The following is a 24,447-nucleotide window of genomic DNA, read 5'->3' on the forward strand; positions in this document are numbered from 1 at the left end:
GGTGTTCCTCTATCTAGATGATCACCACTGCAGGAGCAAAGTCCAGACTGCAAAGGAAAGCTGACATTGTTATTGTTAGTCGTACGTCAAACCGAAGCAGAATGGACTCGACGTCGTCATTGTTGAAGTAAGTACGGGTTGGAAAATCCTGGGAATTGTACTTGTGAGTTGAAAGTTGTGAGGTCTCCTTGTTTTTTATCGTCAGGTCTGTGACCAAGCGCGTGTGGTCTCCGTCCCAGCGTCCATTCAGGGTGCGCAGTCACAACAGCGAGGCCAAAAAAGGCGTCACGGCCTCGACCTTGGAGGAATTGAAAGACAGGGTGATTTTCTCAGTGGTTTTCCAACGCGACTATGTTTAGCTCTTCCTAACGGTACTCTGTGTTTGGGTCCAGGTCTGTCGGGCCTTATTGCTAGTGTCGCCGGTGTCCCTTGTTTGTGAGGAGGACGGGACGGAGGTGGACTCTGATGACTTCCTGGCCACTCTGCCGGACAACGCTGCCATCGTGGCTCTGAGGCCCGGACAGACGTGGCGACCCTCATCGGTACAAAGCTACAGTAATTTTCGGACTATAAGCCACAACAGAGCAGTTTTTTTGTTAAATAGGTAACCCATGCCTCCTAGCATGCATTGCAGCGCTACAGATGTAAATAACATTAACCGGTGACACTTTATGTGATAGCGGCATCATACGACTGTCATAAAACCAAATGAACCACCATGAAGTTTTGAACCAATTGGCTGCAAAGCTTTATTGCTTCAAAAAGCTTCATTTGGCAATCACTGCTCCCTTGGGGGAGACAGGCAACCTCTGCTGCCGCCTGCTGTCAACACTGTTGCATTGCAGCCCTACAGATGTTAATAACAATCAAAATTCATGTTTGGTGCCAATTATTTCTTCAGTTACTGTTCTAGTTGTTTCATTAATTGCTAGTTTTGGTATTTGGTGACACTTTATTTGACAGCGGCGTCACAAGACTGTCATAACACCGTCAAAATTTGACATGACACTATCATGGGCATTACTCAATGATATCTGTTATAAGCATGAAGTGTCATCTGGCAAAATATGTCACTAACTCCATTTATGTCCAGCTCGGATTTTTTACATCTATTCAAAAGTTAGATAATTTCATATAACACTAAATGACATTTGTTTTAAGCATTCATTAATGTGTTATCGTTTAATATCTTTGGTGTACAGTGTATCACAAAAGTGAGTACACCCCTCGCATTTCTGCAGATATTTAAGTATATGATTTCATGGGACAACACTGACTAAATGACACTTTGACGCAATGAAAAGTAGTCTGTGTGCAGCTTATATATAATATAGTTCATTTATTTTCCCCTTAAAATAACTCAAAATATAGCCATTAACATCTAAACCCTTGGAAAAAAAAAGTGAATACACCCCTTAGAAACTACATCCCTAAATGTACAAATTGAGTACTGCTTGTCATGTTCCCTCCAAAATGTCATGCGACTCATTACAGGAGTGCCGTCAGCATTGCTGCAGAGATAGGAGAGGTGGGGGGTCAGCCTGTTAGTGCTCAAACCATACGCCGTACTCTACATCAAATTGGTGTGCATGGCCGTCACCCAAGGAGGAAGCCTCTTCTGAAGGCGGTACACATGAAAGCCCACAAAGTTTGCTGAAGACATGTCAACAAAGCACATGGATTACTGGAACCATGATCTATGGTCTGATGAGACGAAGATTAATTTGTTTGGTTACGATGGTCTCAAGCATGTGTGGCGGCGACCAGGTGAGGAGTACAAAGATAGGTGTGTCATGCCTACAGTCAAGGAAGGTGGTGGGAATGACCCCCCCACCTCTTCAGCAATGCTGACAGCACTCCTGTAACGAGTCACATGACATTTTGGAGGGAAAATGACAAGCAGTACTCAATTTGGACATTTAGGGATGTAGTTTCTAGGGGGTGTACTCACTTTTGTTGCCAGGTGTTTCGATATTAATGCCTGTATTTTGAGTTTATTTTGAGGAGAAAATAAATGAACTATATCATATAAGCTGCACACAGACGACTTTTCATTGTGTCAAAGTGTCATTTTGTCAGTGTTGTTCCATGAAAAGATATACTTAAATGTAGATATCCCATAATACAGCTGCCGCTTATCTATGAACAAATGCCGTTTTCGTGTCACATTTGGTGGGTGGCAGCTTATAGACAGGTGCAGGGCCGGCCCAGCCTATACGCAGACTATGCAGCTGCTTAGGGCCCCTGACCACATTGGGGCCCCCAATCTGGCTTTTTTTTTTTTTTACTATAGTTTGCCTTATTTGACTTTTGTGAGTTTTGATACTTGATTAAAAGCTTAAAAATAAAAGTTCTTCCTTAACTTCTTCCTTTCCTCTTTTAGAAAAAGGTTTGGTGCTATCTACTGTAAGTACTGACAATCATTTGGGGTGAGAAGTTTTAAGCATACAGTGCAACAAAATCTGATTAATATACAAAATATGGACGTATGGGTTGGATTGCATGTATGCGTTTCACAGTATACTGTGACGAAATGGTGGGCCAAAAATACGGGCCCCTTTGCATTATTTTGCTTAGGGCCCCCAAATGGCCTGGGCCGGCCGTGGTCAGGTGCACCTTATAGTGCGAAAAGTGCTGTAATTTTCCGTTTCTAGTGCTTTTGTTCCCCAACTCGGTCTCCAATAGGGTTGCCAACAGGGCAGAACAACCCGGAATTTAGGAAGTTCGCATTGGTATACGAACTTCTTAAATTCCAGGATGTCCTGCTCAATCCGGGACTGTTGGCAACCCTAGTTTCCAATCATCTCAGAATACATCCGTGGCCCTACGTCAGGAGAAGCTCAAGTCCAAAGAGGGAAAAGACATCGCTAGCGTCACCTTGGACCTTTACAAAATGAGCCCCAAGGATTTGTTCGGTTCTCTGAGCGTGAAGGCCACTTTTCAGGGCCTGTACTCAGTGAGCGCAGACTTCCAGTGTCTGGGGCCCAAGAAAGTCCTCAGGTAAACGCAATCAGATCCGTCCTATCACTCCCTCCTGTTTGTTGTTGTTTATTGGTTTGCAGGGAGGCCCTCCGCGTCGCCTCCGCCCTCCTCAACGCCGCCGGACACCTCCTCATCACCTCCGCCTCTGTGATCCGCCGCGTTATCGAGGGCGTGGAGCTTTGGCAGTCGCCGCAAAAGGGGCATCTCTAAGCCCATGTGAAAAAGTATTATCTGGGGGGCTTTTGAGGAAAGACTTTGACAAGAAAAGATTTGGAACAGCTGTATTGTACACCAATGCAATATACAGTATACTGGAAATGAAGTGATACAGAAGGAACACTTATTTAAAGGCAACAATGATTAATAACATAACCTAAAAGTGAACATGGCTTGGTCAGTTTAAAAACAACAAATCTAAGCTAATTTTGGACCCTTACAACCTGGAACGTTAACAGTGCTTTGCTGCCACCTTGTGGCATGTTAACAAGTGCTTCTTGCAAGCTAGTAGCATCACTAAACAAGTGCTAGCTCACTTTGTTGACATTGCTAAGTGTAAAATATGTGCCTTTTCAAGGTTGGGAAATCACATTCTAATAAACAAGATGTTAAAATTTAACAAGATGAGGAGGCGGATTTCTTCACATTTGAGTCGGATCCAAGTAACAGTAGGAACGGCAGTGTGACTGTGTACTAGCAGCGGTGAGAATGCTTGAGGTTTCAGCCGTCGTTACCGAAGACGGTGTTGAGTTGCTGGGTGACCCTGATAAAAGTGGTTCTGCGGCTCAGCTCCTTCAGCTTCGACGCCCCCACATAGGTACACGTGGAACGGACCCCGCCTAGAATATCCCGCATGGTTGCCTCCACCGGGCCTTTGAACGGCACCTCCACGGTCTTGCCTTCAGAGGCTCTAGAGATCGGCGAAAGAAAGCGATGAGGGAGTTGGATCTTGACGCATTGCTCGGGTCTCTACTTGCGACTGACCTGTATTCGGCCAGGACACCGGCGTGCTTCTTCATGGCGACTTCGGAGCTCATGCCGTAGAACAGCTTGTACTTCTTACCCTGCTTCTCGATGGTCTCTCCGCCGCTCTCCGAGTGGCCCGCCAGCATGCCGCCTAGCATCACAAAGTCCGCTCCGGCACCTGAGAGACATCGCGTTGGAAATCAACCCCAAAAAACAGCTCTTCTTTGGATGGCGTCCATTTATTCACGCACCGAAAGCCTTCGCGACATCTCCCGGGCAAGTGCAACCGCCGTCCTGCGCGAGAGAGAAAATTCCATTCATCCATCATCTACTCTTCAATCCAGGTTTGGGTTGCAGGGGCAGCAGCTTTAGCGGGGAAGCTCAGACTTCCCTGTCCCCCAGGCACTTCAACCAGTTCCTCCGGTGGGATCCCAAGGGGTTCCCAGGCCAGCCGAGAGACAGTCTCTCCAAAGTGTTCTGGGTTGTCCCTGGGGCCTCCCGCCGGTGGGACATGCCGGGAACACCTCTCCCGGGAGGTGCCCGATTCAGATGCCCGAGCCACCTCATCTGGCTCCTCTCAACGCGGAGAGTAGTGCCTCAACACACAGTCCCTCCTGGGTGACCTAGCATCTCAATCTATCTCCAAGGAAGAGCCCAGACACCCTGCGGAGCAAACTCATTTTGGCCGCTTGTATACGAGATCTTGTTCTTAAAGTCACAGAGGCGTCCAGGAGGCATCCAAACCAGATGCCCAAGCCACCTCAGCTGGCTCCTCTCAACCCGGAGAGTAGCAGCTCGACACAGAGTCCCTCCCGGATGACCTAGCATCTCACCCTATCTCTAAGGGAGAGCCCAGACAACCTGCGGAGGAAACTAATTTCGGCCGCTTGTATCCGGGATCTTGTTCTTTCAGTCACGGAGGCGTTCAGGAGGCATCTGAACAAGATGCCCGAGCCACCTCAACTGGCTCCTCTCAACACGGAGGAGTAGCAGCTCGACACAGAGTCCCTCCCGGATGACCTAGCATCTCACCCTATCTCTAAGGGAGAGCCCGGACACCCTGCGGTGGAACTCATTTCAGTCGCTTGTATCTGGGATCTTGTTCTTTCAGTCATAACCCACAGCTCGTGACTATAGGTGAGGGTGGGAACGTAGATCGACTGGTAAACCACTATGGACCAGTGCAGAATCCGCATCACTGCAGACTCTGCACCGATCCGCCAGTCAATTTCCCATTTTCTCTTACCCTCACTCGTAAACAAGTCCCCAAGATACTTGAACTCCTCCACTTGGGGTAGGATCTCATCCCTGACCCAGAGAGGGCACGCCACCCTTTTCCGACTGAGGACCATGGTCTCGGATTCCCGTATATATGACAAAATTTATCTCAGTAGCTGTAAATCAGAGGTCCACAGAATCATTCCTTTTTTTCAAAATACGCCATAAATCTTACAGAGATGATGTGGCCACTCAGTCCATGGGCTGCATCCGCGCACTCGATGACCGCGCTGAGCTGAGGGTACCCCACGCCGGTTTTCTTGCGAGTGGTGCACACGGAACCTGCAAGAGACACCTAACATAGTACCGCACTCTCCTTGGAACACTGATAGAACATTTGATGCAGTCACCTGGTCCAATGCCCACTTTGATGATGTCCGCACCAGCCAGGATCAACTCCTCCACCATCTCTCCCGTGACCACGTTTCCTGCCTGAACCGCCAAAACAATGAACAACTGTTTAAATCCATCGACGTTTCCCTCAAGGCAGAAGACATCTGCTGACCATTATGGTGTGTGAATGGAACTTTTGCCGCACGTCCTTGACAAAGTGGACAAAATGCTCCGAGTAGCCGTTAGCCACGTCCACGCAGATGTAGCGCAGCTGGGGCACGGCTGCCAAGATGTCGGACATCTTCTGAAAGTCGGCCTCGCCGGTGCCCGTGCTGACTGCGACGTTCTGCGGGTAACAGAGGTGGAGTGTCGTAAGAAGGTTAGAAAACCCTCACCTTCTAAGAAATATGAGTACCTCCAGGCATTCCGGGTACTTGTTCGCGAACTCTCGCCAGTCGTCCACAGAGTAATGCTTATGGACCGCAGTGAAAACCGTGAACTGGTGGAAGAGACAGACGTAGTAAGTACTGGTCGTGCGACGTTTTTCCGCTTTGGCATACGTTATTCAAAGCCCGAGCCATCTCGAAGGTGCCCACGGTGTCCATGTTGGCTGCAATGATAGGGATGCCTGTGTAGCTGCCCTTGGAGTTCCTGAAGGTGAAGCTCCTCAGCAGGTCCACCTGAGACAGAATCACGACATCATCATCCAATGGCGCTAATGTTAAGTGCTAGCTGCAAAGTCAACATACCTCACTCCTTGATTTGAGAGTGCTGCGTTTAGGTCGGAGGAGCACATCCTTGAAATCCAGCTTAATGTCATTCTCAATGCGGGGCATTGTAAAAACTGCAATACTAACCAGAATAACAACTTTTCAAACATCTGCTTTGTATTTGTGGAATTTTACGGAATCGCAGAGATTTACTGACAGGATTAAAATGAGTTTTTTTAAATCAGTTTTACGAATTAAAACATGTGGCGACTTTTAGCTTTTACGACAGTTGCAAAAACGGATTGTTACTACGTTAGCAAGCTAACTAGCTTACTAACTACAATTCCAACGCTTGACAAACACTTTTATCAACAAAATTGCTCACTTACCTGTTTAATATATTAAAAAGTTAATACCGCAACCTTAAACGTGTGTAGCATGCGCTTCCTGTCGTAAAGTAAAACTACACAAAGTGCGCGGGAGGCGAGTAAGCCGACTTGTAGTATTTTTCTAAACGAAAAAAGCGTACTGAGTACAATCCAGAACTACATGAAAGCCTTTTTACGGCAAGTCGTAAATAGAAAGGAGAAGCGGAAACGGCAGCCCTTTTTTTTTTTTTTTTTTTTTAATAACAACAGATTTCCGCCTCTGATACGTCAAAGCAGTCGCCATATTGTGTGAGTCTTCAAGTTAGCGACAATGCGGTGTTTTCTTAAGAAATTGGACAAAAGTTCACATTTCCGTGAGCTTACGGAAAGAAACGGAAGCCTTCTTCAACACCGTGATTTTTTTAAGTAGAACTGAAGACCAGTGATGGTAAGAAACTTATATTCCAGCTTCCAAAATACGTCAGTGTGTTTTATTTGCCAGGTGTCAATCAACCACAATAACAACAGGCACATAATCACAGCATTGGAACTGTAAAGACAGTTTAAACAAGAAAAAAACAGACACAAAACTGGCCCAACATAATTTATACTTCACGTAGTTGTTTGTTGCGGGGGCAGTGGGTTTCCTGAGAGGGGAAAAAATTCAAAGTAGCACCTGTAAAGCTGTTTCTTTTGGGGTAGGCAGCGTATTTAATTAGGATTGTTGGCCCTGAGAAACCAAGATAATTATTGCAGGCTTGAAACGTTGTGTACAACTGTATGATGGTCAGCATTTTTTGGAAATATGGTTTGAAACATATTAAATGAATTAAATTCAAAGGTGCGTATTGCAGTGACGCCGATGTACACAGTTGCCAACGAGGTCTATGCACGTAAATGTCATTGACGGCCATGTACGTCGAAATTTCCCATTCATTTTCAATGGCATTTACATTGCATTGACGTCCATGTACACAAAGGCAATTAACTGCCATTAATGTTAATTCTGTCGATGCCAATGTACTTGGATTCGATTGAAGCATATGTAAATCAATGCCATTGACAGCCATGTACGTCCAAATTTCCCATTCATTTTCAATGGCATTTGCATTGCATTGACGTCCATGTACACCGACGCAATTAACTGCCATTAATGTTAATTCTGTTGATGCCAATGTACTTGGATTCGATTGACGCATATGTAAGTCCATGCCATTGACAGCCATGTCCGTCCAAATTTCCCATTCATTTTCAATGGCATTTGCATTGCATTGACTTCCATGTACACAGATGCAATTAACGGCCATTAATGTTAATTCTGTTGATGCCAGTGTACTTGGATTCGATTGACGCATATGTAAATCAATGCCATTGACAGCCATGTACGTCCATATTTCCCATTCATTTTCAATGGCATTTGCATTGCATTGACTTCCATGTACACAGATGCAATTAACGGCCATTAATGTTAATTCTGTTGATGCCAGTGTACTTGGATTCGATTGACGCATATGTAAATCAATGCCATTGACAGCCATGTCCATCCAAATTTCCCATTCATTTTTAATGGCATTTGCATTGCATTGACGTCCATGTACACAGATGCAATTAACGGCCTTGTATGTCAATTCTGTTGATGCCAATGTACCTGGATTCGATTGACGCATATGTAAGTCAATGCCATTGACAGCCATGTACGTCCAAATTTCCCATTCATTTCCAAACGCATTTACGTTGCATTCACGTCCATGTACACAGATGCCATTGACGGCCTTGTATGTCAATTCTATTGACGCATATACAAGTCGATGCCATTGACGGCCATGTACGTCCAAATTTCCCATTCATTTTCAATGGCATTTACATTGCATTGACCTGATATAACCAGGACATGTCTTAGAAATGTCCCCAAATCAACCTGGGCTGGGCTAAGATCTGTATCTACCACAGCAAAGCCTCATTGTTATTTCTCCAGGGATTGCAGTTTGTAGTTACTAGTGTACTAATTAAAAACAACAAAAACTTCTCATGAGCAGCCAGCTCACCACAAATGTGCAATATATATTTATGTATATATATAACTCTATGCTATATGCCTTAATCAACTAAATATTTGGCTACAAAAATATTTTTTGACAAGGCAATCAATGCCTTTTCTTCTCCTTTCAGTGTTATCCGCACAGGAGTTCACGTATCGGCGTCAGGATTGATTGCCTGAACGATTCAAATGTAGTGAAGGGCAGAAAAACAATAATGTGTTTGGGCTGCTAACAACGACAAATCTCTGAAAATATAAAAACTACCATCTGCAGATGTATATGAACGCTGGAAACGAAAATCAAACACATAACATCCAAAATTGTAGTCCAAAAAAATTGACGTACAAAAAATTACGATACAAGAAAAGCAATCTGGAATCTTCATGTACTTCACCACAAGAAAGCTTTCAGTTCTGGAGAATCCATTTGGTGTTGTGAATATGTGTAGGAACAAAAAAAGCAAACATTTTCGAATAAAGCAGAAAAAAAATCACAATTCCTCAGCATGAACTCGCTGAAAATATAAGACATTCTAAAATGATTCTCTTACTGGAGTGTTAAGATGTTGAGCTAACCAGTCTTTTGTTGAACATACAAAAATGATATTTCGCTTAAAAAAAGACCGTTAGAGCGTATTTGGCACAGTGATAAAAAAAAAAAAAAAAATTCAACTACAGATATACAGTAAGAGTTACGGTACACATGTTGATCAGTAAATAAAATGGAACTGCAGCACAGATTTTTCGGGTTCAGCAGTCCGCCGATCTTTGGTGTTCGCCGTCCTCTTTGGACAGAGGGGACAAGGCCTCCTTCATTTCCTCACCCTCGTCTCTGTCGTCCGACTTCTGAGCCGGATAAACCACCACGCAAAACTTCTGACCCAAATATGTCATCTTGTCTGAAGGAAAAGAAACAATGCGTTGTCAGTTCTAGCAAAGATCAATTTTTGACAAAATTGGATGTAGGCATGTGCTGGTATGAGATTTTGACGGTATGATAACCGTAAGCAAAAATACCGCGGTTTCACGCTATCACAGTATTGCAATTATAGCTAAAAAATGTTATTTTGAGATGTATGGGTTAAAAAAAAAGTAAGAGACAGCGCGGGTGTGTATGACTTGTATCATTATTTACGCATTAAACACACCCATACTCTCTCAGCATGAAAAGTCGCCTAAGAGAAAAAACAAGTTGTATTATGAAAATGTTATTTTGAAAAGATCTTTACAATGGCAGAAATCTTTACTAAAGTAGGCCAATGGTAGAGAAGAAACTAGTTAGCCGTCTTGGCATGCTAACTAGCCACGTTATCAGCCTTGTTAACAAGCTTACATTGTTTTTTTTTTTTTTTTACAATTGCTCGACACACCATCGCTAGACACACTAAACACACTGGAGTGAACTCTTGTAGTGAATGTTAAATGTTTATGACAGTATTAACCGTAATTTTCGGACTATAAGCCTCTACTTTTTAACCCTTAGTTTGGATCCTGCAGCTTATAGTTCAGTGCGGCTTATTGGTTGATTTATTTGATTACACGTGCTTTGACATGGGTTCATAACTTAAAGCCTGCCATAATTATGACATGACACTATCAGGGGCATGAATGACATTATGAATCATGTCACTAACTCTGTTTATGTTCTGCTCGGATCGTTTACATCCATTCAAAAGTGAGATAATTTGCCGGATAACACTAAATGACATCTGTTATAGGCATTCATTAATGCTCATGACAGTGTCATGTCATAATTATGATGGTCTTATGGCACCACTGTCAAATAAAGTGTTACCAAATACTATAACTAGCAATTCATGAAACAATTGGAACAGTAACTGAAGAAATAATTAGCACAGAACTTGAACTTGGATTGTTATTTACATCTGTAACTCCGCAATGCATGCTAGGAGGTAGTGGTGTCAACACTAATTGATGCGGTGATGCATCCCGATGCGGGGCATGGACGATTCGATTCGATGCGGGCAACAAGCCGAATCGATTCAGCGCATTTTAAAATATATAAGTACGTTCAAAAATATTCCCGGCGCAATTCCGGTGATGCAACGGATTTGGTTTCCCCATTTGTATTATTATTCTCATGTTTCATTTTTTACACACCGCATAACTCTGGTCAAGTTTCCCACCAACCTCGTAGAAGCCAAAATGTCTCCAGATGTCTGCTTTCAATGTCTTATGTGCATCAATAATCTTTCTCGCTCCCTCTTTCTCTGCTTCAGCCATTGTTATGTTATGTCCTATCTCTTAGAGGTTAGATCTTGTGCCCGAACTCGAACGGGTCGGGCCCAAAATGTTCAGCATTCACGTTCAGGTCTGGTCAGGTCGCCGCACCGGACTAATAAATTATTTAAAAAAAAGATGGGATAAGACCGAGAGCAGGCTCTCTGTATTGTGCATTTGCTTGTGCGCGCACATGAACGCAGTGGCGCCGCCCGCTTTTTCTTGTTCTTCTTCCGCTGTAGCGCTTGAGATTCGTTACGAAAGACTTTTATTTATCCACACAAAGGCAACACAAATGTGATCCTTTTGAATCTTCTCCTCTGTGTGTCTGCAAAACCGCATGTTTTTTTTTTTTTTATATTAAACTTTCCCAGCGTTATTTCGTTGCGTAAATGCTTTTATAATGATCATAAAAATATGTAGACTATTTAAACATTGAGACAACTTGCGTTTTTTTTCTGCCAACTGAGAATTTGTTACGAAGGACACTTTTATTTATGCACACAAAGGCAACAGAAATGTGATCCTTTTGAATCTTCTCCTCTGTGTGTCTGCAAAACTGTTTTTTTTTTCTTTTTTTAATATTAAACTTTCCCAGCATTATTTCGTTGTGTAAATGCTTTTATAATTATCATAAAAATATGTAGACTATTTAAACATTAAGATAACTTAAGTTTTTTCTGCGAACTCGAAGAAATGAAAATAAATTGCTGCTGCGTTTTTTTTTCGCGTCACTCAAACAAATTTAAAAAAAAACAAAATCCGTTTTTTCGGGCTGGGCCTGCAAATCTAGTTAATTGATCGGGCTCGGGCCGGGTCGGGCTTAAATACCAGCGGGCGGTGTCGATTCAAAGCACTAATTAAATGCTGTGATCTGTTTTTTTTTATATATATATATATCTGAAAGTATTTTCATTTGACTTCAACCAGGAGTGACACAAGAGCCAATAAAAAGTTGTTCAATGTCTGACTGCTTGTGTTGCCTCATGATTCACGAAAAATATGCTTTGATTTAGAATTTTAATGCATCCCAGGCTTTAATGGATTGCGATGCATTACCGAATCGAATCGTGACTCTCTGAATCGAATCGAATCGTGGCCCTCCGAATCGTAATCGAATCGAATCGTGAGGGCAGTGCCGATGCACACCTCTACTAGGAGGCATATTGGATTACAACAGTGTTGACAGCAGGTGGCAGCAGAGGTTGACTGTCTCCCCCAAAGGAGCAGTGATGGCCAAATGAAGCTTCTTGAAGCAATGAAGCTTGAACCAATTGTCTGCAAAGCTTCATGGTGGTTCATTTGGTCTTATGACAGTCCTATGATGCAGCTGTCAAATAAAGTGTTACCGGTAAATCTTTGGTTGTAGATGTCCCATAATACAGTGAGGACAACTGCGGCTTATAGTCCAGTGCGGCTTATCTATGGACGCATGTCGTTTTCGTGTCGAATTTGATGGGTGGCAGCTTAGTACGAAAATTACTGTACTTGTCTTTAATTTTGTGTAAAGTTACGGCTGATGGTCATGTCAATGTGAAATAATGTTGGAAGTCCTGCTGTCCTTTCCTCCTCTAAGCCGCGGCCATCTGTTTCTTTCTGGTAGCCAAAGTACTCCCATACTAGCGACTTTGTCTTTTTTGAGGGGGGAAAAAGCTCAGGTGTAGTGCCACCGACAGACACAGGAGATGGTATGAAGGAAAATTTTAATGGTTTTTGAAACTGTGACATTTTCATACCAAGGTAAACCTTGAAACAGGTAACCGGCACATGCCTAGTTGGAGGAGTGATCGCCATTTGGCAGTTAACCTACCGACAAAGGCATCAAAGCATTTTGGCTTGTTGTCCCAGTAGACGCCCAGAAAATAGACGGGCACGCCGGTGAGCATGATGGCCAGGCCGATGCCGCACACCACGGGCTCCGAGTACAGCGAGAAGATGAGCAGGAAGGCCCAGAAGAGGAGGTAAATCACCGGCCAAATCAGGTTGATCTGGAAGCAAGGATTTTAGCCACGCTCCGGTAAATCAAAGATCTACATCCGACGCACCTTGATTGGCCTGTGCATGTTCGGCTGCTTGATCCGCAGTACAATCTGCCCGGCGACGGTGACGCCGTAGAAGAGGTAGTTGATGAATCCTACGTAGTTGATGAGGGTGTACATGTCACTTGTGCACAGCATGAGCAAGGTGGACAGGCACTGTAGAAACAAAAGGGTTCCTGGATCTTGCGCTTGAAACCGGACCGGCTTCGAGAGTAGCGCGGGAGAACTCACGGTAAAAAGCAGAGCCGGGATTGGAGTGCAGCGTTTCACGTGAATCATTGCTAGCAGACTCGGGAGGTGTCCCTCTCTGGCACCAGCAAAGAACAATCTGCGTGGTACACGTCAGAAATGAGAAACCTACCAGAAGGAAACGCTTTCATTGTCAGAGCGCCGCGTCACCTCGACGACGTGAAGAGGGAACCGTTGACTCCCCCGAAGGTTGACAGGGCCACCGAGATGGGCATGATCCACGCCATAACACCCAGCAGCTTCTCGCCAAACGTCTGTGTCAGACAACAAACACTCTCAGGAAACAAAGTCCAGAAACCTGAAAATCTTGCCGTCAGAGCCACTCACCACGGCGACAGCCTTGGATGCCAGCAGCTCCTGTGGGCTCATTGCCGTGACGTAAGCAATGTTAGCAAACACGTAAACGAAAGTCACCACCGGGATGGAGATGTAGATTGCTCGTGGGAGGTTCCTGCACGGTGAGTTGAAATAATGTTATCTTTGGGTTGGCGCCAGAGTACGAGGACTTCAAGTCTTACACGTAAGGATCCACCAGCTCTTCTGTGACATAGTTGAGGAAGTTCCATCCACCGTAGGCGAAGGAGCCTTGAAGGAAGGCTAACGCTAGCAATCCCACGTCATAGTCTTGGAATGGCTCAAAGGCATTGGCCGGCTCTAACCAGTAGTACTCCCCTGCATGTACAAGACAAAGTCTTTTCACTCGCAGATTAACGCATTATCAGCGAACGCATGTTCCCAAACAGTTGCCTTATGGGATAAGCCGGCAATCCCAAAGCGCTTGATGGAATTTTTCTCTATCATTTGACCTCTGAAGAAGCTCACTAAAGATGTCTTTTTACAGGCGTTCCTAACTTTGTTGATCAATAAAATCTTTTCTAGTTGATCTAAGAGTAAGGAATGTGCCATACTCAGGGGACGGCTGATATAAGCCACCAAATTCTTTGACTTCAAACGTTCCCGTCACATCTCAGAGGCCCGCGAGGCCCCGAAATAACTGGCGCTCAGCCATGTTGTGACTGCTAAAGCCAGAAAAGCCTACCGATATGAAGACTTCGGAACCCGCTAACCCCAACGATTTTCCCGATGCGCGGGGGAGGTATGTTCCCGCTGTCCTTCAGAGAAATACTAACCCTTGCAGATCTGCACGATGCCCATGATGATAATGAGGGCCAGGGCGAGCAGCTTCCCTGCCGTGAAGATGTCTTGCACCCTGGTTGCCCACCTCACGCTGTAGCAGTTCACCCACGTCAACAGCACTGGACACACAAAAGCGTTTGATTAGTGGTGTTCAAACATTTTTATCCAAGGGCCACTTCCAGAAAAATAAAAAACAAAGATTTCGAGGTATAAACTCAATGGCAGTTAAACGTGATCACTCAACTTCCTAGCTGAAATGGATTTGATGTCTATAAATGCTCATGGAAACGAATGAGTTATTAGGTGCGTTCCTGGCAGCAGTGATCGTTTTGAGACTCTGAACGTGTCGTCATAGCATTCTGTTCAGTGGACAAAGACACACACACGTCACGGCTGATGAAACTTTGATAAATGCAGTTTCTTAGAAGTTTGGGACACTCGGTTCTCAAGCCTCCAATTGCTAAGCTAAATGAGATCTCAATGGTAAATGGTGCTACACTTGTTTAGCGCCTTTTCACCTTTTAAGGCACTCAAATTACTTTGACATTACATCATGGGTGGCCAACCCTGGTCCACGAGAGCTGCAATCCAGCTTGTTTTCCATGTTTCCCTCCTTTAACATACCTGAATCAAATGATCAGCTCAATCAGCAAGCTCAGCAGTTGCCTGATAAAAATCCTGATAATTTGATTCAGGTGTGTTGGAGGAGGGAGACATGGAAAACAAGCTGGATTGCGGCTCTCGAGGACCAGGGTTGGCCACCCCTGCACAACATCATCATCTACCTTCTGGAGATGTAGCACTAGGAGCAACATGGGGTTCAGTATCTTGCTGAAGGACACTGAGAGAAGTTCTTCAGGGCGGAGGATCAAACCCACAACCTCTGTGTTGGGGTACGACTACTAAGCCATGGTTATGGTTAGGGGTTAGGCAGCCAAGCCGCCCCGTACGTACGATGCCCATTTATGTGGAACTGTAGTTCACAACAACAATGAAACAACAACAACAACAACGAAAAACTATTCAGTACTTACCGAAACTAGTAAAGCTCATCACAGGGCTATTACAATCTCCCCCATTCATTAAATAAGACTCCGTGTTTTCTTGTGCAACAAGTGGAATCGATTGAGAGCTAAGCGAGTGGGCTGAGTTCTAGCTGCGACCAAACCGAGTGAAGTCGCTCCCGGATGCCTGCTGACTACGGAAGCCCAACGCACCCATCATGCAGCTGAATGAGTGAGATTGACGCTGACGGAGCAAGACAAGCAGGTAATGGCCAAGACATCTAAAAGCCCACGTCTGGACCACTAAATCCCAGCTCTGCTGGTAACCAACAATGGACAGTCCAGAACAAATGGCGGATCAACAAATCTTGTCTGATAACAGAGGAACCCGCGACTGAGAAGTTGACACTCAGCACTCACGTGGCGCTGAGGCTGGCAAAATCCTCTACTCTCGTTGCCCTGACAACAGTACCGCCCGAACCCTCCTGCCCAATCCACAAACGAAAATAACCCTTAACAATGCCCAAACAAACTTCTTCTAGCCCACAGTCCGCCGCACAAAAGCCTTCGAAAGACTTAATTCTCTAGCCAGCGCTGTCTTTTTTCGGGATTCTTTTGTTGACCTGTGATACGGTTACCCTGGATCCACCCTTCCTCTTCATCTTGGTCTGTTTTCTATTTTTGCCTTGCTGTCTGATTGCTGTCGACTTGGAATAGTCAACTTGCGTTTCGAAGCCTTCTTCCAGCTTTTAAAATGTAGTCAGTACAAGGGGTTAAAACTATGGTGAACGCGCGGGTTTGGCCTTTTGGCCGGGTTGTTGTGTTGCGCCAGCCCGAGTCATTGGAATTGCGCTAGGTAGCGGCGATGAAGCAAATTATCTGGGTCTTTAGACCCAGATAGTGTTATTCTTTTTTTTTTTTTTTTTTTTTTATTGAATGGGATTTTTTCGGCGCTTCACACAGCCCGAACCGTTTGACCGATCAGCATCGTTCGAATATCGAAACAACTGGAATATTAACGCAACGCAGGGAATTTTTCGAACATCCCCGAAAAATTTTCCGTTCGCCCGTAAATGCCGATTTTTCATAGATTTTTCGAGAAAAAATAAACATTTTCAAAATGTATTTAGTCCTACAATTTATGACCAAATCACATAATTTGGAAATCAAAAATTCCGGGACAGTGAGGGGCATAAAAAAATATATATATATGGTTCCCCGGAAATTTGCCAAAAACTTTCCCATTTATTTTTAATGGGATGCAACGTTGGTTGAAATTTCCCATTCACTTCCAATGGAATTTCCAATTGTATTTAAAGTGTATTGATGCCATTGATGGCCATGTATCTCGAATCTATTGATGCCAATATACTTAGATTCCATTGACACATATGTAAGTCGATGCCATTGACGGCCATGAACGTCCAAATTTCCCATTCATTTTTAATGGGAAAAAAAATAATGTCCCCAAATCAACAGGAAATGACCAGATATCAATAGGACGTGTCCCCCAAATGTCCCAGATTCCATTGACGCATATGGAAATCGGTGCCATTGACGCCCATGGACGTCCAAATTTCCCATTCATTTTCAATGGCATTTACTTTGTTTAATGCCATTGACAGCCATTTTTGTCGATTCCATTGATGCCAATGTACTTGCATTCTATTGACGCATATGGATGTCGATGCCATTGACAGCCATGGACGTCCAAATTTTCCATTCATTTCCAATGGCATTAACATTGCATTTAGGCCAATTTAGACAGATGCCATTGACGGCCATGTATGTAAATTCTATTGATGCCAATGTACTTGCATTCTATTGACGCATATCGATGTCGATGGCATTGACGGCCACGGACGTCCAAATTTCCCATTCATTTTCAATGGCATTTACTTTGTTTAATGCCATTGACAGCCATTTTTGTCGATTGTATTGATGCCAATGTACTTGAATTCCATTCACGCATATGGATGTCAATGCCATTGACAGCCATGGGCGTCCAAATTTGCCATTCATTTCCGATGGCATTAACATTGCATTGAGGCCAACTTAGACAGATGCCATTGACGGCCATATATGTCAATTCTATTGATGCCAATGTACTTGCATTCCATTGACGCATATGGATGTCAATGCCATTGACGGCACTGGACGTCCAAATTTCCCATACATTTTCAATGGCATTTACTTCGTTTAATGCCATTGACGGCCATATCTGCCAATTCTATTGATGCCAATGTACTTGCATTCCATTCACGCATATGGATGTCGATGCCATTGCCGGCCATGGATGTCCAAATTTCTCATTCACTTCCAATGGCATTAACATTGCATTGATGCCAATTTAGACGGATGTCATTGACGGCCATGTATGTCAATTTTAATGATGCCAATGTACGTGCATTCTATTGACGTATATGGATGTCGATGGCATTGACGCCCATGGACGTCCAAATTTCCCATTGATTTTCAATGGCATTTACTTTGTTTAATGCCAATGACGGCCATTTTTGTCGATTGTATTGATGCCAATGTACTTGCATTCCATGTCGATGCTATTGACGGCCATGGACGTCCAAATTTTCTAATCATTTTTATTGGCATTTACCTTGTTTAATGCCATTGACGGTCATGTTTGTCGATTCTATTGGTCCAAGAAATGTCCCCAAACCAACCTGGGCGGGGCTAAGATCTCCACACAGCAAAGATCCAGAGTAATTTCTCCAGAAATTGCAGTTTCTAGTTTATTTTAATTTCCTTCATTTAATCATTTCTATATTTCTTTGACACCTAAAAATAACTTAAAAATAAAAATGTTGGCTGTGAGTCAGCAGTGACGTCATCACAAGAGGACTACGGTTCTTCACACAATTCGGCGGTAAACCGGTAGCAATTTTAGCTAATTTTGGCCAAAAGTTATTGGCACTGAATTTCCGGTCACATCTCTAGTTTTGACCCATTAGCTAATAGGGAGGCACTGGTAATGAGACTAGCTCCATCTACTGTGGAAGCTGAGAAGTACAGTAGAACCTAGGTTGAACTCAAATGTATTCAACGGGGGTGTATTATTATCATAATTTGCTGCAGGCCAATAAAAGCTGGGCAGCGGGCTACAAATGGTCTCTGTGACTTTTCTCAGCTGGGAATCCATAGGGGGGACTTCAAGTTGTCATGTGACTGCATAGGAGATTGGACAGGCTGCACGTGGATCTTTGACGCGCTTCGCATACTGAACCTCTACGCCGCCTTGCACAATCGAGCCATCTTGACAGGCCAAAGGGTTCAGGCCAATAGGGTGCCATTAAAAATGACCTCTTTGACTCGACATTTGGCAGGGATATAGATTTTTTTCCCTTTCAGATTAGATCAGGGGCGGACTGGGACTAAAAAGCAGCCCTGGACTTTGACTCAGCCCAGCCCACAAGAATCGCTTTACGAAGGGAAACAGACCCCCTAGGGGTGTCCGGGGGCATACCGCCCAACCCCCCAACCCCGGGGAGAATTTTTTTTTTTTTTTTTTTTTTTTACATTTTATTGTAAAATGCATCAATTTCTTGCACTTTAAGAGAAAATGAAGAAAATATGTCTAGACTCTCACTGTCTGGGTGGCACGGTGGCTTAGTGGTTAGCACATCTGCCTCACAGTTCTGAGATCAAGGGTTCAATCCCGGGCTTCGGCCTTCCTGTGTGGAGTTTGCATGTTCTCCCCGTGCCTGCGTGGGTTTCCTCCGGGAACTCCGGTTTCCTCCCACATCCCAAAAACATGCATGGTAGGCTGATTGAACACTCTAAATTGTCCGTAGGTATGAGTGTGTGCGTGAATGGTTGTATGTCTCCTTGTGCCCTGTGATTGGCTGGCAACCAGTTCAGGGTGTCCCCTGCCTACTGCCCAAAGTTGGCTGGGATAGGCTCCAGCACCTCCGTGACCCTCGTGAGGAAAAGCGGCATGGAAAATGAATGTCACTGTCTGACTTGGGGCGCTCAAAGTACTGCAAGGCTGAACTGGAGTTGGGTTCATTTTCTGTACTAGCTCTATGATAGACCTAAATAAACAAATGAAAGAATGTATTTTTCAAAGCAAGTTTTAAGTATTCGGGCAAATTCCACATTCTGAAACTGTCAATGATTATGATGATGATGACAATGACAATAAATTCATTCATTCATGTATCCGATTGATTATAATATATCTCTATATATCTCTGTCTATAAAACAATTTCATTGTTTATGCCATAATTCAGTGGTCTCCAAACTATTCCACATAGGGCCGCAGCGGGCACAGGATTTCATTCCAACAAAACAAGACAACACCTATGCACCAATCTGGTGTCTTACAAGTGTAATCAGTTGATTGCAGTCAGGTGCTGCTTGTTTTAGCAGAAACTTCATTGGTTAAACTGTCGGTACTCGATCGGTTGAAAGAAAAACCAGGCCCCACAGTGGCCCTTGAGGACCGGTTTGGAGACCCCTGCCATAATTAATCTTGCCATACAAATAATAAATTTCAATGAAAATACAATAAACATTTCAAGACAAATCCTGTATACATAACCTTCATTGGAAAGTATTAACCAGAAAACAAAACGATATATAAATGATTAAAAATATATATCAATTTAACTACCTAAACTGTAAAGTAAAACCATTCATTTTATTAATATTTTGTTATATTTCTTCTGAATTAATATTGCTGCTGCGTGTGCATACGTTGTTTTACAGCTAAAATATTTTTTCTTAGGAGAGTGATAGTAGGACTAGCATATTGTAACTTGACACGATTGCCAACGGGTACATCGACTAGCTGGCACTAACCCTTTAATTGTCATTTATTTCATTTAAAATGTACCTACCTGGTGGATAACAATTGCCAGTATACCGAACAAGTGACCCTCTTCATCCATTTTTACTTGCTCTGCGCTTGTCTGGGGAACTTCCCTCTCGAACTTCCACCAGTTTATCATTACCCCCTCCCTCTTTTTTTCTCTCTCCCTGAACCGGCTGCGCGTCAGAGCGGCTGCCGCTCCCCCTCTCACGCCGGGAGTGGGCTGCTGTTACCCGACGTGGCCGTTGCAGCCAGACTGCTGCTTGCGAAAATATTTGTCAACTTATGACATTTTGATGCTTCGCTCTCCAGTTTCTTTAATTTTTTTCTTCCTAACCTTCTTCGCGCCACCCTTCTCTTTTCTTTTTTTGCCACCACCATCCATATTGTGCATTAACGCTCGTCGCCATTTTGCTTCCACAAGGAACCAATGAAGGCAACTTTGTGCTTCTTTCGTTCTTCTATCAGACTGGCGATGAACAGCCAGGCACATTGCTGCCACCTGTTGGATTGGATGCGAACTGTAGATAATCAGAGGCAAGGGGGGACAATAACAGTGATGTATAATGAATGGCGGCCGCCGGCCGTCCAGGGCACCGGCCGTTCTGTGATCCTCCAGAACCCACAGATTACCAGTCCGCCCCTGGATTAGATCCCAGAGCAGCTTTCAGCAGCGATAACATCCGAAATACTTTACTGTACTTTGAGACATACTGTATACCGACAACAAGGTCTATGTTGACTTGAGTAGATGAGTTGAATTAGCGCTTGAGGTTGCAGAGTGCGAGTGGTTTCGCCTGTAAATGCGGCTTCGGGGTCAACATCTTCAGACTGCAACGCTCTTTAGGGGGCAGCTCAGCTGTCGGTAAGATGAGTACGCGAAATCAAACGTTAGGCTCTTAAATCGAGGGTCCTTCATTTACGTTTTGGTAACCGGACCTGGTTACGTCCCTAATTTAAGTCAGGCTACATTCAATCATACTGCCGTCGAGGTAATTTTAGGTGCTCGCACGTGAATTTGCTGGAGCGGGAAAGTATTCCCTCCTCACCTTTCAGCCCTTAGCATTTTTCTTTTGGCAGAACTTTCGAGGAGCTGTCGTCCTTTCGCACAAAACTTCAACTTCTTAGGAAGCTTAGTTTAAGCAAACAGCGCACAACCGAGCTCTGAGTCGTGCCGCCGCGTCTCGCTGTCTGTCTGATGCGTGCAGTATTTGCCCAGCGCGTGTTAAGTTTGTAGATGGATGCGGATCAACTGGCAAACACTCTGGACTTACAGAGGCAAACGGCAGCCAGCAGGCGCAGGCCGGAGTCTGGCGGGAGACAGGTAGGGAAAAGGGGCTGCAGGACATAGTTGGAGAACGTCAGCGCAATCACCGCTTGGTTGGTGGGGTAAATCACCAGCACGGCGATCCACAGCCGCAGGAACCTGGAACCAAAGACAGGGAGGAGGCGGTCCGGGATTAGGACACGGATGACTTCTTGGAATTTTTGCGCCCGGTCAAATAACACCCTTTGTTCGGACAGGGGTTTAACAGAGGCTTACCAAGGATCATCCCGCAGGAATGTGTGCGTTATGACGCGAAAAAAAATGATTTCGGCGAGACTAGGCATGTGCCGGTTAACGGTTTCAAGGCTTACTGTGGTATTAAAACATCACGGTTTCAAAACCACTAAAATTTTCCGTCATATCTTAGTAGAGTATTATTATTTTTCCTCTGTCCTATATCTGTCAGTGACACTGCACCTGAACTTTTTCCCCCCCTCAAAAAAGACAATGTCGCTAGTATGGTAGTACTTCGGCTACCAAAAAGAAACAGACGGACGCGGCTTAGAGAAGGAAGGACAGCAGGACTTCCAACATGATTTCTCATTTACGTGACCATCATCCGTCACTTTACACAAAATTAAAGATACTATAACGTAAGCTTGTTAACAAGGCAGGTAACGTGGCTAGTTAGCATTTCTTCTTTACCATTAACCTACTTTAGTTAAGTCTTCAGCCATTGTAAACATCTTTTCAAAATAAAATTTTCATAATACAGCCTGTAGTGTTTTTTTTCTCTCTGGCGACTTTACGTGCTGAAAGAGGGTGGCTGTGTGTGTATTAGGGCTGTCAAAATTATCGCGTTAACGGGCGGTAATTAATTTTTTAAATTAATCACGTCAAAATTAAGGCTGTCAAAATTATCGCGTTAACGGGCGTTCATTAATTTTTTAAATTAATCACGTTAAAATATTTGACGCAATTAACGCAGATGCCCCGCTCAGAGAGTTTTAAATGACAGTACACATTGAAACGCTCACTTGTTGTGTTTTATGGAGTTTTGCCGCCCTCTGCTGGCGCTTGGGTGCGACTGATTTTATAGGCATCCATGAGCATTGTGTAAGTAATTATTGACATCAACAATGGCGGGCTACTAGTTTATTTTTTGATTGAAAATTTTACAAATTTTATTAAAACGAAAACATTAAGAGGGGTTTTCATATAAAATTTCTCTAACTTGTACAACATTTTTCTGTTAAGAACTACAAGTCTTTCTATCCATGGATCGCTTTGACAGAATGTTATTAATGTTAATGCCATCTTGTTGATTTATTGTTATAATAAACAAATAGTCCTTATGTACCGTATGTTGAATGTATATATCCATGTTGTGCCTTATCTTTCCATTCCAACAATAATTTACGGAAAAACATGGCATATTTTATAGCTGGTTTGAATTGCGATTAATTACGATTAATTAATTTTTAAGCTGTAATTAACTCGATTAAAAATTTTAATCGTTTGACAGCCCTAGTTAAAATATTTGACGCAATTAACGGACATGCCCTGCCCAAACAGATTAAAATGACAGCACAGTGCAATGCCAACTTGTTACTTGTGTTTTTTGGAGTTTTGTCGCCCTCTGCTGGCGCTTGGGTGCGACTGATTTTATGGGCTTAAGCACCCATGAGCATTGTGTAATTACTGACATCAACAATGGAGGCTATTAGTTTATTTTTTGACTGAAAATTTTACAAATTTTATTAAAACGAAAAAATTAGGAGGGGTTTTAATATAAAATTTCTATAACTTGTACTAACATTTGTCTTTTAAGAACTACAAGTCTTTCTATCCATGGATCGCTTTACCAGAATGTTAATAATGTTAATGCCATCTTGTTGATTTATTGTTATAATAAACAAATACAGTACTTATGTACCGTATGTTTAATGTATATATCCATCTTGTATGTTATCTTTCCATTCCAACAATAATTTACCGAAAAATATGGCATATTTTATAGCTGGTTTGAATTGCGATTAATTACGATTAATTAATTTTTAAGCTGTAATTAACTCGATTAAAAATTATAATCGTTTGACAGACCTAGTGTGTAGAATGTGTAAATAATGATACAAGTCATACACACGCGCTCTGTCTCTTACTCTCTACCCATACATCTCAAAATAACACATTTTAGAGCTATAATTGCAATAATGTGATACCGTGAAACCGCGGTATTTTTGCTTAAGGTTATCATACGGTCAAAATCTCATACCAGCACATGGCTAGTCCTGTGTCTGTTGGTGACACAACACCTGAGCTTTTTCCCCCCTCAAAAAAAGACAAGGTCGCTAGTATGGGAGTACCGAAAAGAAACAGACGGCCGTGGCTTAGAGGAGGAAGGACAGCAGGACTTCCAACATGATTTCTCATTTACATGACCATCATCCGTCACTTTACACAAAATTAAAGATAAGTAAACGCTGTCATAAACATTTCCCAACAGCTCCGACAGTTCACTCCAGCGTGTTTAGTGTGTCTAGCGATGGTCAAACAAATATGATAACGATAAGCTTGTTAGCGAGGCAGGTAACGTGGCTAGTTAGCATACCAAGACGGCTAACTAGTTTCCTCTCTACCATTAGCCTACTTTAGTAAAGTCTTCTGTCATTGTAAATATCTTTTCAAAATTTTCATAATACAGCCTTTGGTGTTTTTTCTCTCTGGCGACTTTCTATGCTGAGAGAGGGTGGGTGTAATGTGTAAATAATGATACAAGTCATACACACGCCCTCTGTCTCTTCCTCTTTTTTTTTTAAACCTATACATCTCAAAATAACACATTTTAGAGCTATAAATGCAATACTGTGATACAGTGAAACCGCGGTATTTTAAAGTGCCTGTGACAGCATAAAACAAATCTTAAATAGCATTATTATGTGAATTAGAATCATATTTGGAGACAAATTCGACGATATACAACAATTTGGCAAAGCGCAAATGACTAGA

At 43.4% G+C, this 24,447-nt stretch overlaps 4 protein-coding genes across 4 annotated transcripts in view; 2 read left to right on the forward strand and 2 right to left on the reverse strand.

Annotated features, from left to right (window-relative positions):
• The first annotated feature begins 17 nt into the window (after positions 1 to 17).
• Positions 18 to 3,602, forward strand: cideb (cell death inducing DFFA like effector b). The gene is made up of 5 exons (XM_057855464.1): positions 18 to 127; positions 206 to 320; positions 393 to 542; positions 2,810 to 3,000; positions 3,063 to 3,602. The coding sequence occupies exons 1-5, from the start codon at positions 18 to 20 to the stop codon at positions 3,190 to 3,192; spliced, it is 696 nt and encodes a 231-aa protein (XP_057711447.1). The 3' UTR covers positions 3,193 to 3,602.
• Positions 3,250 to 6,806, reverse strand: gmpr2 (guanosine monophosphate reductase 2). The gene is made up of 10 exons (XM_057855463.1): positions 6,656 to 6,806; positions 6,306 to 6,408; positions 6,117 to 6,236; positions 5,972 to 6,055; positions 5,729 to 5,902; positions 5,574 to 5,655; positions 5,399 to 5,505; positions 4,197 to 4,239; positions 3,964 to 4,123; positions 3,250 to 3,889 (listed from the first exon to the last, which is right to left on the reverse strand). Exons 2-10 carry the CDS (start codon positions 6,390 to 6,392, stop codon positions 3,700 to 3,702), a joined length of 1,047 nt encoding a protein of 348 aa, XP_057711446.1. The 5' UTR covers positions 6,393 to 6,408; positions 6,656 to 6,806; the 3' UTR covers positions 3,250 to 3,699.
• A 130-nt stretch (positions 6,807 to 6,936) lies between these two features.
• svep1 (sushi, von Willebrand factor type A, EGF and pentraxin domain containing 1) overlaps positions 6,937 to 24,447 on the forward strand; it is a 151,773-nt gene continuing 134,262 nt past the window's right edge. Inside the window, exon 1 of the mRNA XM_057853998.1 lies at positions 6,937 to 7,082. The gene's annotated coding sequence lies outside the window, so the exon portion shown is untranslated. The remainder of the gene's footprint in view (positions 7,083 to 24,447) is intronic.
• Positions 9,408 to 24,447, reverse strand: part of slc7a8a (solute carrier family 7 member 8a) — a 32,862-nt gene continuing 17,822 nt past the window's right edge. Inside the window, exons 3-11 of the mRNA XM_057853999.1 lie at positions 21,446 to 21,597; positions 14,332 to 14,457; positions 13,720 to 13,873; positions 13,529 to 13,652; positions 13,352 to 13,455; positions 13,184 to 13,280; positions 12,959 to 13,108; positions 12,724 to 12,901; positions 9,408 to 9,571 (exon numbers count right to left, since the gene is read on the reverse strand). Of these exons, the coding sequence (XP_057709982.1) occupies positions 9,423 to 9,571; positions 12,724 to 12,901; positions 12,959 to 13,108; positions 13,184 to 13,280; positions 13,352 to 13,455; positions 13,529 to 13,652; positions 13,720 to 13,873; positions 14,332 to 14,457; positions 21,446 to 21,597 (1,234 nt within the window). The 3' untranslated portion in view covers positions 9,408 to 9,422. The remainder of the gene's footprint in view (positions 9,572 to 12,723; positions 12,902 to 12,958; positions 13,109 to 13,183; positions 13,281 to 13,351; positions 13,456 to 13,528; positions 13,653 to 13,719; positions 13,874 to 14,331; positions 14,458 to 21,445; positions 21,598 to 24,447) is intronic.

Source organism: Corythoichthys intestinalis, chromosome 13, assembly GCF_030265065.1.
Source record: "Corythoichthys intestinalis isolate RoL2023-P3 chromosome 13, ASM3026506v1, whole genome shotgun sequence".
In the NCBI taxonomy this organism is placed as follows: Eukaryota; Metazoa; Chordata; class Actinopteri; order Syngnathiformes; family Syngnathidae; genus Corythoichthys; species Corythoichthys intestinalis.